The 14712-nt window shown below is 35.4% G+C and overlaps 1 protein-coding gene across 1 annotated transcript in view; it reads right to left on the reverse strand.

Moving 5' to 3' along the window:
• Positions 1–789: 789 nt before the first annotated feature.
• Positions 790–14712, reverse strand: part of LOC126187660 (protein scarlet-like) — a 130126-nt gene continuing 116203 nt past the window's right edge. Inside the window, exons 14-15 of the mRNA XM_049928877.1 lie at positions 1716–1816; positions 790–1631 (exon numbers count right to left, since the gene is read on the reverse strand). Coding sequence (XP_049784834.1) covers positions 1450–1631; positions 1716–1816 — 283 coding nt within the window. The 3' untranslated portion in view covers positions 790–1449. The remainder of the gene's footprint in view (positions 1632–1715; positions 1817–14712) is intronic.

Genomic DNA, 14712 nt, shown 5'->3' on the forward strand with positions numbered 1-14712 from the left:
GCAATTTGACACTTTTGCACTCTCATTTTACAGAGGTCTTCATGTAAAAATTGCCAGATTGCTCTGACTTCACCTTCATATGTATGTAAAGAATATTTGCAACGTTGTTCCTTTTACACTCAATGATGTACTAAAGGTTGCAACAGTAGTAATGACAAAAAATGTGATCTCTCTCTCTTATCAACACACAAAACTACTGAGCCTTATACTTGGCTTAAAAATACTGATTTCTTGTTATTCATTATCCAGAAAATCTAAGAAGATGTTTGAACATTTGCCTTTCCTTGACTATTACTCAGCAAGTGTACCTATTTGATTTTCTTACATATTCTAAGATCTATTCTTGTCTTGCTCTTTTATGCCACAATAATCTGAGTGCACCCAATCTAGCTGCATTGTTCCATGTGTTTGTTAATGGTCTCCAAATCACCACTTCAGCTTTTTATGTGATTTAGCCTTAATATAGCTGTCTGCTCTTTTTATGATATGCTTGCAATAATGTGAATTTTCTATTATTACACTTTCATGTGCTAGAACCAGGTCAGATCTAAAATTTAAAATTAGTTGTTCCATTTCCATTTCCATTTTACAACTAATTTACACATCACAAAAAGAAGACAAATTTATATTTATATTTATAAAATATGTATTTCACATAGGCACAAATAGTCTCCCAAAACTGATCATTTCTGATGAAGAGAGTAAAATAACAACAAGTAGTATCAATGTGCAAGCTATAAAATGAGAAAAGAAATGATTTACAACTAAATGAAATTGAGGATTTTAATAACCACATGTTTTTTTATACAGAGGTTATCATAATTAATGGTTTAAACACATACATTTGAAAGTACACAATACTAGAAACAAAAAGGTCTCAGTAAATGTAGGGTTGAAAATGCTACGAACAATTTTTCATCTTCAATACTGTGAAACAAATCTCTTCTACTGCAAGTTCTTTGCTTTCTGTATTTTGGGAACTGGTAGTATGGACCAAAACATGAAAAAGAAGTCCAGTAAACATGTGCTCTAAATACATTCCTTAAGAGCTATGAGCACTTGTTCATCTTTGCTACTTTGAAACACAACCCTTCTAATGATCAAGTGCTTGTAACTTTTAAGGTACGAGTTTTAGAGAACATGTTTTCTGGACATTTGTCTCTTATTTTGGTCCATACTACCACTTCCCAAAATATAGAAAGCAAAGAACTTGCAGTAGAAGAGATTTATTTCACAGTTTCGAAGATGAAAAACAGCTCATAGCTTTTAACGTTTGCATTTTCGACCCCATGTTTAGTGAGACTTTTTTGCTTTTAGTATTGTGTACTTTCAACTGTATGTGTTTACATCATTAATTATGAGACACTCTGTTTTACTCAGTAAACCTTTGGACTTAATGTTATGTACAAAAACATGAATATGGTATTATGTGATAGTTGAGCATACAACTTAGTAGATGGAATACTTCCTGCTTCTCCTCCATATTTGTATAAATCCAATCATACTCAAAAGTACAAAGAATGCAAAGAGGACAATAATGTCAGTCATAGTATTATTTGGATTAAATCCATATTGATCGAGTACTTCTTCACCATTATGTAGACAAGGCAAATCAGGATTGTTTGGGCAACCTGTTGGCGTAAGTGTTAAATGGATTTAATATTTTATGTAATCTCAAAACTAACGCATCTTTTATATGCAGGGGAATTACTTACTTATGTGGTCCACATGTTTCCAGAATAGGGATGCCAACAGCTCATTGCAGTAATAAAACTGTGAAAGATATTTCAACCAAGCAATTCTCTTTGGCAGTGCCCTGGAACAGTAATCAGACATATGGGCTAAGCACTTACACACAGCATATTTGCAGTCATTTGTTATGCTAAAAAAAGAGAAAATGTTGTCAGTTATTCAAGAAGTTTGAGATACTATGGAAAAAGTAGTCATTGCAAAATATACATTCATGTAGGACAGAATAGTTCAGAATTGAATCAACCCCAAATAAAAATTTTAAAAATAATCAAGAACTATGTTGTTGTCACCTTTTTGTATTTTTCTATTGCATGGTACATAGGTTATTTCTTTTTCTTTTACTCTACACATTTTCAACTTTCTGGAGATACATTGTGCAATATGTGTTCATCTGAAAATACTCATCTCTTCAGTTAAGATTTCTCAAAAGTTGTTAATAATTGCGACTTGAAATTTGTTCATTTGAAATAATAGGACTTATAAACATATCAAACATTATGCTGCAACACACCTTGGTAATCTCTGTAACTTGAAAATCTGTTTCCACTTAACAAAGTTCACCTGCAGCTCTTCGTGCTTGTTAAATATGTTAATACTTTAGAATCTTTTAGGATTAAAGTAGAACACTCGCTGAAAAGCAGAAGTGTTGGAAAATTACAACTTACAAACTTTCAGATTCATCATTATTAACAGTGCCAAGCTATTTTTTGATAGGAGACTGGGTGTGGTGGGAATAGTGTCAGATGAAATGGGTAGATGGAGAGGGAGGCAGGGGGAGGGACTGGGGGTGGGTGGCTAGTGGCTTGGAGGAGGTGGCTGGTTTGCTGGCTAGGAATGCAGGAGAGAGCATTGGCAGGTATATGGGCTGCAATGATTGTAGCAGCTGGAGGGAAACAACACACACATAAAGTAACATGGGGACGTGAACTGGAGGGGCTGACAGGATGAAGGAAGGGGAAACTGTTGAGTGGAGGCTCTGCTTTTCCGTGAGTGGTTTCCTTTAACCCTAAAGTATTTACATTCTACAATAACTTTCCTGCAACATTTATTAAATATGTTACTGATCTTGTAACATGTAAATGTGCATTTGTCAACAAGCAGTATTGGATCAAGCATGTCACAACTGATATTGGGCCAAACACAAAAATTCATTAATGCAGTGCTGTCTCTGATATAAAGATGTTGCACATAATGAAATGCACACAAACATTCAGCATGTAATGTCTGTAATACACACATTTATGGGACAGTGAGACATTCAGAAACTAGCTGTAAAAACTACAATGAATCTTCTTAATAATCTGTTGCTCTTTCTGCACAAATTATTCAATTCCATGTTCAGATGAAATGTGTGTGCTGGGTATTCCACCACTTTGAAACAACATTGTAAAATATGACGGTCCAAAATTTGACATGTGGGAAAACTCCAAGGGCATTCTTAATGTGACAGCAGTGGTACTGCCACTGCAGAAACCAAAAATATGTACCTTATCTGTATATGCTTCAGAATGAAAAATATTTTTATTGTCCATGCTTACAACAAAAGCTGATTTTTTTGTTCTAATCTAGATGCACGTCATCACAGACATACTGTTATCAAAAACTGTGAACTACGGATTCAGTGACAGTACTTCATGATACTAAAAACACTTCAGGGCAAAGAAGGCTAAGGTATAAACTCCACACAACCAGCATATAAAAACTTGGAAGAGTGTACTCTTACTCTCCATGGTATCTGTTTGTAAAGGCCTCTTGTCTCAAAGCTGGTTAAATCCTTCACAATTATTTTTCAGCACATGTTATCCAATTCCAAACATGTGTACTAGATTTGTAAGATCACATCTGATGACATGTCTCTCCAGCTGGAGCACATCAAGAAAGACTAAAACGAAATGAACTTCTCAGTGTTAGGAAATAATCTCTGCCGCTAGCCATTTATGAAACTAACTGTAATTCTGACAACTTTTTAAACACAAAAATTTTATATCAGTTTACTGCAACAAGAAAGACAATGAGATCACATTAGCTCTTGGAATTTCCTTAGGGAAACTTCATTATTTCACTACTGCTAATTTATCTTTACTAATAATTCTGTGACTTCCCTTCAAGTTAAACCTGTTACCAACTACACTGCCATTCTTTATGTAGAGTTGCTGATCTTCTGTGCTAGTCAAATGTGACATGGATTCCACAATTTGATAGTATTAGAGTTTAAGTAGGACAAACAATTTGCAGAAATTCTTTTTTCATTGATAAATTTCAGATACTGATAAGAGAAATACTACCACTTTCTTCACTGCTGACTGAATCTTTGTAATATTTCAGTCAACAGTTTCGTGTTTTAATATTTAAAACTATTTGTTTTTATGTAACACTGCTTCAACTATGATTCATTGACTTTTGAGGCACATACTACATGCTATAAGATTTACAATATGACCAGTAATGGATGTTATTGATATGTAGTACCCTTTACTAAGCTTTGCACCAAGCTGTAGTCTTATATACTGAATGTAGAAACACTCTCTTGCCTCCACAACGAAATTTTCACTCTACAACAGAGTGTGCATTGTTACGTAACCTCCTGGCAGATTAAAACTTTTTGCCAAACCAAGATTCAAACTCTTGTCTTTCACAGGCCAGTGCTCTGCCATCTGAGCTACTCAAGTATGACTCTGTTGAGCAATTATCTGTTAAGTGACAACTATAGTTTGTTTATGACTCTAGGGAGCCTCTAAGTATTCTCATCTATAATTGAAAAATAAACCTGGCATACTAATTAAATTTTAAAATGAATTCTAGAGTAACATATAAAAAATGTTTAAGGTAAAAAATGTGACCACAAATTCAGTTTATGAAATCCTGAAGAAACACACACTATTTTTCTTTACCACTAAAAACTGGCTTCAGCACTAAAACTTGCTGAATAGGTTGTGTTATACCATCATGATGACAAATGCTGTTTATCAGGGTTTCTTTGTGAATTTTATATGCTCAGCTAGCCTTGTTAATACTTATTTTTCCATTTAAAATTTCTGAGGGACACAGTTCTAAAACATCCAGGTTATAATTCTTCAGTTCGCCTGATCTGTGTTTGTACACAGGCATCATTTTCACGATGTCACCTCTTACATTTTCAACTGTATGATGCAACAAGTGAAACTGTACCCTAGATGACAAATTCGTAAGTTGACTTATAGATACTTGCAATAATGACTTCCTGACTCCACCACTATTACGAAAAGGATAGTTGCTGCTCACCATGCTGGAGATGCTGAGTCACAGAAAGGCACAACAAAAAGATGGTCGGAAATTTAGCTTTCAGCCTACAAGACATCTGTCAACAATAGACAACATACACTCACGCAAATGCAGCTCACGCACACAATTTCTGGCAGCTGGAGCCAGACTGCGAACAGCAGTGCATTATGGGAGGGGCAACCAGGTGGGAATAAGTAGGAGGCTGGGGTGGGAAAGGGAAGTGATAGCAGGGTAGGGATGATAGTAAAATGCTACTGGGAGTGTGCAGGGATGAGATGGAGTGTAGGGAAGCTATGTGCAGTCAGGAGGTTTGGCAGAGGGTGTGGGAGATAGGGGGGTGACAGAAAAGGAGAGAAGTAAGAAGCTGGGTGTGTTGGTGGAATAGAGAGCTGTGTAGTGTCTGAATCAGAACTGGGTAGAGGGTAGATGGGTAAGGACAATGACTAATGAAGATTGGTGCCTGGAGAGTTGCAGAAATGTAGGGTATATTGCAGGGAGAATTCCCATCTATGCAGTTCAGAAAAGCTGATGTTAGTGGGATGGATTCAGATGGTTCAGGTCATGAAGCAATCACTGAAAAGAAGAATGTTGTGTTGGGCAGCTTGCTCAGCAACAGGGTGGTCCAGCTGTTTCTTGGCCACAGTTTGTTGGTGCATTCTGATCTGAGCTGCCAGAGTTGGCAATTGCATGTGTGAGGTGTGCTTGCTTGAATGAATCAGTGGTGTGTGCTCCTTTCTTTTTATGATGAAAATTGTGGCTGGAAGCTTGTGTGTGAACATCTTTTAATGGTACCTGTCTGCAACTTAATGTGTCATCTTTACAGTGCGTAGCAATCTATCCTTTCCTTCCATTATGGGTAATGTTCTATTCTTGACAGATTATCTGATGGTAGTAGATGGTGAATGGCATCAGTTTGGATCAATAAAGTCATTTTGTATTCATTTAATGGCTCTTTACCTTGTGACCTACTTAGCTTTCTATAGACTACCTATATAAAAATCTGTGTGCTAAATTTTGCAGTCTATGCACCTCCAAAACACCTACAATGTATTCTTTGTACTGTACTTTATATGCACAGTAAGTAAATTTTTGTTATTTGTTATCCTTCCTGGTGTTGTAATTTTAAGGTCCAGCAGTTTCATTCCTGCATGGAAATGTGCAACAAAGACAACCAACTGGTACACAATTCCTTTGACTAGCTAGGTGTACTGAAAGCCAAACCATACAACATTACCACTGAAAAACTTTAAACAAATGGTCTAAATAACAGTTTCAAAGTCAATGTAGACTTTGAGCTTAGAGATAAAGTAATGAATAACACTATATGGTCCAAAAATATTGTGATGAAGCATTTTTTATTCTGGAGAATGACAAATATTCTTTGGAAATATACTCTTCTTTGACAAACAGGCACCAAGAGGATTTAAGTTTAAAGGGAGTAAGCTGTATGACAAGTAAAAGAGAAAACAAAACAGAACATACAAAAGAAAGTGAAACTAATTTTGAGTTCCAAATATTTCATCAAAATGTTCAGTATGCTTCAAAAAAGCAGATGAAACAAAAGTTTTACTTCCCCCTCTCCTCCGAGGTACCAAATATTTTCATAAGGGCTGAATATGGACTGACTGAAAATGAAATAAATATGGACAATTTACAGGGATATGGTAGAGGGTCATATTTTTGCAGAACAGAACATAAAAGTGGTAGGGTAGCATTGCATGTGGATAGCAATATAAGTAAAAGTGTTCCATGGCCAGTTACAAACTGTAGAGAAATGAGTTTTGAAGCACAAGCAATTAAAACAAATTTTCTGAAAATCAGATGTCTATATACAGGTACATATCACTCTCCAAGCTCCAGAATAAAATATTTCGTAATGGAACTTTAAGTACTACTTGACAAAACTATTAAAGACTTCCCATAACTAATAGAAGCTGGTGACTTAAATATAAATACATTGAAGCAGAGTAGCTATACAAAATTCTTTCATGATGTCAATACTCATAATATGAAGCTGCATATAAATAGCCCAACAAGGAGCATTGAATCATTAGACACAATAATACACAATGTTTTTAGAAATGTACCTTTAAATAAACTGAAAATACACATAATTAATACAGTCATTTTAGATCAGCCTAGTCAGTTAATTGAACTACAGAATAAGAAAACAGAAACTGGAAACATAGTTGAAGAGTGTAGGCTGACAAATACTAGAAATCACAAAACATTAGAAATTTTACTAAGATCAGAAGACTGGAAGGCTGTGATGTGGAAGAAAGCTGGAACACTTTCATCTCAATCTTAAGTCACCACATAAATATAGGTAGTCCAAAGGTCAACAGAAACACAAATGGTAGACATGGGAAGAAATGGATCATCAGATGCATCAAGAATGATAGAGAATATTTAAAGGATTCATGTGAAAGATGTAGGAAATGTAATAGTCAAGCAGACTGAGAAATGTACAGACAAAAGAAGGGAGAATACAGTACGATGATAAGGCAAGCAAAATTATGCAATTATAAACATCAAATAGAAACTTCATCAAATATTTCTAAGACAGTCTGGTCACACATAAATAGAAATAGGAATGAATCAAATAGGACAGAAAGTGGGAACATAGTATTTACAGTACAAGGGAAAGAACTAACTGACCCAAGTGAAGTGTGTTCCACTTTAAATCACTATTATATAAATATAGTGCAGAAGCTAATGAAACAAAATGAAATACTGACTAAAATGAGTATAGCTTCACCAGAAATAACAGAATGTCTATTCCTATTTCCAACACATGAAACAGAGGTTACAGATGTAATCAGATCACTGAAAATGAAAGACACAGAGGGCATAGATAGAATATCTGTAAAAGTAATCAAACGCTACTCACAGGTATCTAGCTAAGTCTTTGACATTTCTATTAAACTTGGTAATGGAGAAAGGACTGTTCCCCACATGTCTAAAAAAGAGTAATGTGGTGCCAATTTATAAAGATGGCAATAAGGGGGATCCTGGAAACTACAGACCTATAACAGTCACATTCACCTTATCAAAAATTGTAAAAATAGCTATTAAAAACAAAGTTACAAATTTCATAATTAAACAAAAATCCTGGATGAAGTACAACAAGGATTTAGGGAAGGGAAGTCTACAAAAACGGTTGTGGCAAGTTTCATGACACAAATAATCAGAGCTTTAGAAGAACAAACGAAAGTTTAAGCGTATTTCTTAATCTCTCCTAAGTCTTAGACTGTGTATGCCATACTACTCTGTTAGATAAACTGCATAGATATGATATCAGGGGTAATGCAGCCAATCTATTAAAAACATCCATAGAAAATAGAGAACAAGGCATAGAGTTAAGATACAGTGTAAACAATAAGATGCAGGCCTTTTTCTCTGATTTTCAGGCGGTAAGTATGGGGTAGCACAAGACTAAATACTTGGTTCACTAATGTTTATATTGTATGTAAATGACAAGGTAGTGTCAGTAAAAGAAAATGTAACCATTTATGCAGATGATACATCTGTAATTGTAAGTAGCAGCTCAATAACTGATTTAGAAACAAGAACTATCAGCGATGCAGAAAGGGAATTTTAATACTACAGTGAAAACAATATATTTGTAAATGAAAAGAAAACAACCCACATGGAAATACTTGTAGAGAGAACAACAAATGAAGAGAAACAAAATATAACACTTAGGAGAGCACTGGTAAAAGAAGCTAACAGTTACAAGTTCCCTGAATTGACAATGTACAGAAAAAAGGATCAGATGTATTGGAAAGCTATCACCAAGAGAGTCTTGTAAAAACCAAATTCAAAGAATATAAAATTATGTCTGTACCCTCTATGTATATATTAAAAACTATCATGTATCTCAACTTACATTGTACACCAATGCTAAGCAGAGAACTACATAATTACAGCACAAGAGTAAAAGATGACTTCAGGTCAACAGTAGCCAACTACAACTGATCAATAAAGACCTTGCTAAAGCAGGGTGCTTATTATACAACAGATCACCAATCAAGTGTCTACATCTACATCTACATGGATACTCTGTAAATCACATTTAAGTGCCTGGCAGAGTATTCACTGAACGACCTTCACAATACTCTATTATTCCAATCTCGTATAGCGTGCAGAAAGAACGAACACCTATATCTTTCTGTACGAACTCTGAGCCGGCCGGGGTGGCTGAGCGGTTCTAGGCGCTACAGTTGGAACTGCGCGACCGCTACGGTCGCAGGTTCGAATCCTGCCTCGGTCATGGATGTGTGTGATGTCCTTAGGTTAGTTAGGTTCAAGTAGTCCTAAGTTCTAGGGGACTGATGACCTCAGAAGTTAAGTCCCATAGTGCTCAGAGCCATTTGAACCATTTTTGTACAAACTCTGATTTCCCTTGTTTTATCATGGTAATCATTTCTCCCTATGTAGGTTGGTGTCAACAAAATATTTTTTCGTTCAGAAGAGGAAGTTGTTAACTGAATTTTGTGAGAACATTCCTCTGCAACAAGAAACATGTATGTTTTAATAGTGTCCATCCCAAATTCTGTATCTTTTCAGTGACACTCTCTCCCCTATTTCAAGATAATACAAAACATGCTGCCCTTCTTTGAACTTTTTTGATGTACTTTATCAATCCTACCTGGTAAAGTTCACACACAATGCAGCAATATTTTAAAAGAGGATGGATAAGCATAGTGTAGGTGGTCTCCTTAGTAGATCTGTCACATTTTCTAAGTGTCCTGCCAATAAAATGCAGTCTTTGGTTAGCCTTCCCCACAACATTTTCCATGTGTTCCCCCAATTTAAGTGGTTCATAATTGTAATTCCTAGGTATTTAGTTGAATTTATGACTTTTATATTTGATTGATTTATCATGTAATGGATTCCTTTTAGCACTCATGTGGATGACCTCACACTTTTCATTATTTAGGGTCAACTGCCAATTTTTGCACCACACAGATGTCTTTTCTAAATTGTCTTGCAATCAGTTTTGATCTTCTGATGACTTTACTAGTAGACAAACAACAGCGTCATCTGCAAACAAGCTAAGACGGCTGCTCAGATGGCTTCCCAAATCAATTATATAGATAAGGAACAGCAAAGGGCCTGTAACACTACCTTGGGAATACCAGAAATCACTTCTGTTTTACTTGATGACTTTCCATCAATTACTATAGCATCAACATACTCTGAGAGGAAACTAACTAGTATACAGTCTGGAACAGAAGAATTACTTCTATTAAGTCATTTAACTTGCTTCAACACTCTGAAGATATCTATTTCTACATTACTCAGGTTGGTAGTGGTTTTTGATTCGTATTCTGGAATATTTACTTCATCTTCTTTTGTGAAAGCATTTCAGAAGGCTATTTTCAGTAATCTGCTTTGGAAGCAGTGTCTTTGATAGCGTCTCCATCTCTCTGGATTTTCTGCCAGCTTTTGAGACAAAGTTTCATCGTGGAAACTATTATAAGCATCTTGCACTGAAGTCCGTGCAAAATTTTGAGCTTCTGTAAAAGATTACAAATCTTAGAGATTTTGCATCTGTTTAAATTTGGCATGTTTTTTTTTAATTTTTTAATTTTTTGTTTTGTTTAAAAGTATTACCAGTTTTCAGAACAAAACTAAGAGAGTACTTAGAAACAGTTTATTTGTACAGTGTTAAAGAATGCTTTGAGACCACAAAAATATATTATTGTGACAAAGCAGCTTGAATGATACCATATGTGTTTTGCTGGACATGTTCTAACACCTGTTTTCACTTTTTCACCACACGAATGACACTTCACTGATGATAAAAACTTGTAGTTTATGGAGCAATTTTCAACAACTTGTATACATGCCACCATCTTGAAATGACACAGACCAGTCAAAAAGAATTTGAAAGATTTGGCAGCACTAAAGCAGTAACTTGAGAACTGTGCAATATACACTGTGGAAAAAAAGTTAAAAAGGTTTCATATGTCTCACCCACTGTAGAAGAAACTGAAACTGGTTGCCTGCACACAGTAAATTAAATTAATACGTGTAAGTCTACTGCAAAATAACAATATATGTGCTCAAATAGTAATTTGCACTGTACTGGAACTGATACAATATATGCTTCAATTATAATTTCACTACAGGTGAAATTGTAAATGTACACTGATGCACCCAACATCAAACTAAATAGTGATCCAAGGCTGAATAAACAATTAAATAAAACATCATAATATCTTCATTCCATTATGATGTTCTCATTTATCACTACCAATGTATGTAAAAGAGTAAATATGACCTTTGCTATTCCTGTCCCAAACTCTATTTTCTTTTACATCTCATTTTACTACACATAACAATTTTTAAACATGAAATCTCTCCTCCCATTTGTGAAATATTTTAGTGAGTATTTATAGCAAGACCTATAGTTTTCATCAGGATTCCAACCAAAATGCAGTTTGTCATTTTCAAATTCCCAAGCTATAGCAGAGGTTGAAGTCAGATGCTCTAGTGAGTACAGATATTTATTATTTATAAGAAATAACACAGTTGCATACTTAAATTATGTTGTTCTCATGGAAAAAAAGCAAGTAATCTCAATCATTCAATGCCAGTCTGCAAAACATTGTGCATCACATTATGGTCTTTTACAATATAGGTATTGTAACACGAAAAATTCAAGTAAATTGTAAAATTCTCTGAATGTGTTGAAGTAAATTGTCAGTGTTTTAAATACATACATCATGAAACAAAATATATGTTTATCAGGTACAAGTGAAGCCAGACATGAAAGACTGTGTGCTCTGAGAATGAAAAGATAGTTTAATGTCATTTGGGAAATAAAGGATGTTATATTATACAAATATATTTATTTTCATTCAAATTAAAACAGTACAAACACAAATCTCTACATACTTGAATCTGCTTCTCACATAGTCAGATATCACACTACATCCTTTGTCACACTGTATCATCCATTTACATAGTCTTAGAAATCATGCAACTGCATTTTGATATGTCCATCCTGAAGGTACTTTTAATTTGGGAAGTATTTACCATAAAATTAGTCCTTGATCTTGATGAAGAGAAAAACTTTGAAGTGGTCAGGTGTGTAATGTATGTCTGCATACAGAATCTGTCATATAATACTGTCTTACATAGAATTCATATGTTTACTGCCAGGATATGAACAATACCTGTTAAGAGTTCCACTCTGTGGTGTTTCTTTAAGTAATCTGCTAAAAACTAGTTTAATATTACCTTCATGACTTTTATAGTTTGTGGTGATTTTTATTATTTTTTTTTCATTCATTACCCTTTTGATGAAAGGAAACTGTATGTGCAACCATTTGTGTAATGGAGGTAAAACTAAACCCATAAATTTGCAGTTCAGTAGATTGTGCTGTATCTCCAATACAGAGAGTACACACAGTTCAGTTTGTCAACATACCTCCAAGGATCATTTCAAGCTTAGACCACCCACAAATTATCACTTTACAGTAACAAGTGTTTTCAGTATAGCAAGTTGCCTTCTGAGCTAATGTACAACACAGGGATGTCATTCAAAAATTCAACCACTACTAATGAGACACAAAACGTTGTACATAAATCTGCTACATAATGGTTGTCTGTAGTCAACAGCACCACCTGATAATCGCTACCCACAAACTGTAACTTGTAGGCATCCCAAGGAGAATTCAGTGGAACTGTACACTGTCTTTTCTTAAACAAATGTGATGGCTGTGTTGTTCTAGATGGCAAGCAACCCTCACAACATGATCATTTCAGCCTCTTGGTGCCCACTGTGAACAGCAATACAAACTGCTCAGCATTGTTCTGTATCAAGAAGGTGGACAAGGCAACATTTTGAGTGGAAACTGGATCAATGGTGTTGTTTCCCCTCACTGACATGTGCAGGATTTGTCTCAGGCATGCAGCCCCATGGGTCCAGTAAGGTGGGCAGTCAGATCTGGGCCAGTTTGATGTATGGATGCTGGATGCATCTCATTGCTATAAATTTGAGCAGTTTGTGTTGGAGGCTTGCACAATACCCTTCAATTCTCAAGACAATTTTATCCTTGAATATGTCACTGTCATATTCATAATCTATCAAGAATGACACTTAAGCTCTGTCTTGCAATTTCACTGAATGTTTATGGTAGTCACCATGCACAGTTTTCAGGGTAATGCAAACTGTAATTTCATACATTTTTGTGTGACACTCTTTAGGAGATCTGTTATTAATGCAAGATAGCCATTTTCTTTATGAAATCTGGAATGGCAGATATCTACCCTGAGAATCTATTTACTAATTCTTAGGCATTAGGCATCACTTCTTAAAATTGACCACACTCATATCATGTTCACTATAGATTGGAAGGAGTCTACATTGAAAGTCATGGGTTCTAATATACTTCATCTGCAAGAACTGTATCACATCTGACACTTTAAGACCAACTAAACTTGCAAAACACAATGTTTACTCTTACTGCTCATTACATGAACTGTGTGCAACTTTTGAACACTGAGAGTAAATTATTGGCTACAATAAAACTAATTCAGAGGACATATTTGTAAAAATTCTTTACTTTCAAAATGACGGTTGGTTGGTTTGTGGGGGTTGAAGGGACCAGACTACAAAGGCTATTGGTACCATCAAAATGACACTCATATCTTTGTTAATGAGTATGTGTCATGTGTTCATGTATTTTCAATATTTCTATTCATATTGTCACCAGCTATGGTGTGTACAGTGTGATACAGTTGTTATCATTGCCGGCTGGTGAGCTGCAGGTCATAAGTTCAGACTTACACATCAGCAATTCTCTGTTATTTAGAATTTACCATATCTGGAAGCTTCTTGAAATATGTTATGTATGTAATGTTTATACATACTGGAATATTCAAGTCTGTGTAAATAACATCATTCTTGAACTTTTTATGCTTGTACAAAAAGTTGCACTCTCCATCAACGTCAATCTTTTTACTTGTTGTTCCTTGATATCAGTAATAAACTTGCTTTTTGTACTGAGTGTTCAACTTCATTCACGACTCTGCCTTTGCATGTGGAGTTGATTGTGGTTACATGTGACATTGTCTGGTGGAGTCCCCGGGTACTTTCAAACATCTGCATCATCATGTCCCCAATTTGCCAACAAAAGAGCCATCGACTGTGCAGACAGGATTTGGAATACAAACAGTACATTGTTCCTAAGATCCACTTATTCAGAAGGCAGATGGATTCCAAGACAGCAATAAGTCAGCTGCATGTCAGGCATCCATCAATGTTTTCTGAAGAAGCTAATCAAGAGATGATGAAATGGCTGAAAAGATTCAACTGAGTCACTAGATTCAGCAGGTGGAATGACTTGATGTGTTTGGCAAATGTGTCCTTTTACATGGACAGCACAGACCAGCAGCTGTTTGAGAACAATGAAGAGAAGCTCAGTAGCTGGGACAAATTTGAGACCAAACATATGAAAATGTTTGTTTACAAACAGCAGCAACTGGAGAATACAGCCCAGTCTAGTGGGGAAATGATACAGAATGTGTTGACCTTGTGCCATAATGTGGAATCCTAACATGACAGAAGCTGACAATATCTCACACTTGATGAAAGGAGTCACAGTAGACACATACTAAGCTCTTTTGGTAAAAGATGTCACAACGACAAAGGGATTCATCAAGTGGTGCCAATGAATCAAGGAA

This window comes from Schistocerca cancellata, chromosome 5 (assembly GCF_023864275.1).
Source record: "Schistocerca cancellata isolate TAMUIC-IGC-003103 chromosome 5, iqSchCanc2.1, whole genome shotgun sequence".
NCBI classification, from domain to species: Eukaryota; Metazoa; Arthropoda; class Insecta; order Orthoptera; family Acrididae; genus Schistocerca; species Schistocerca cancellata.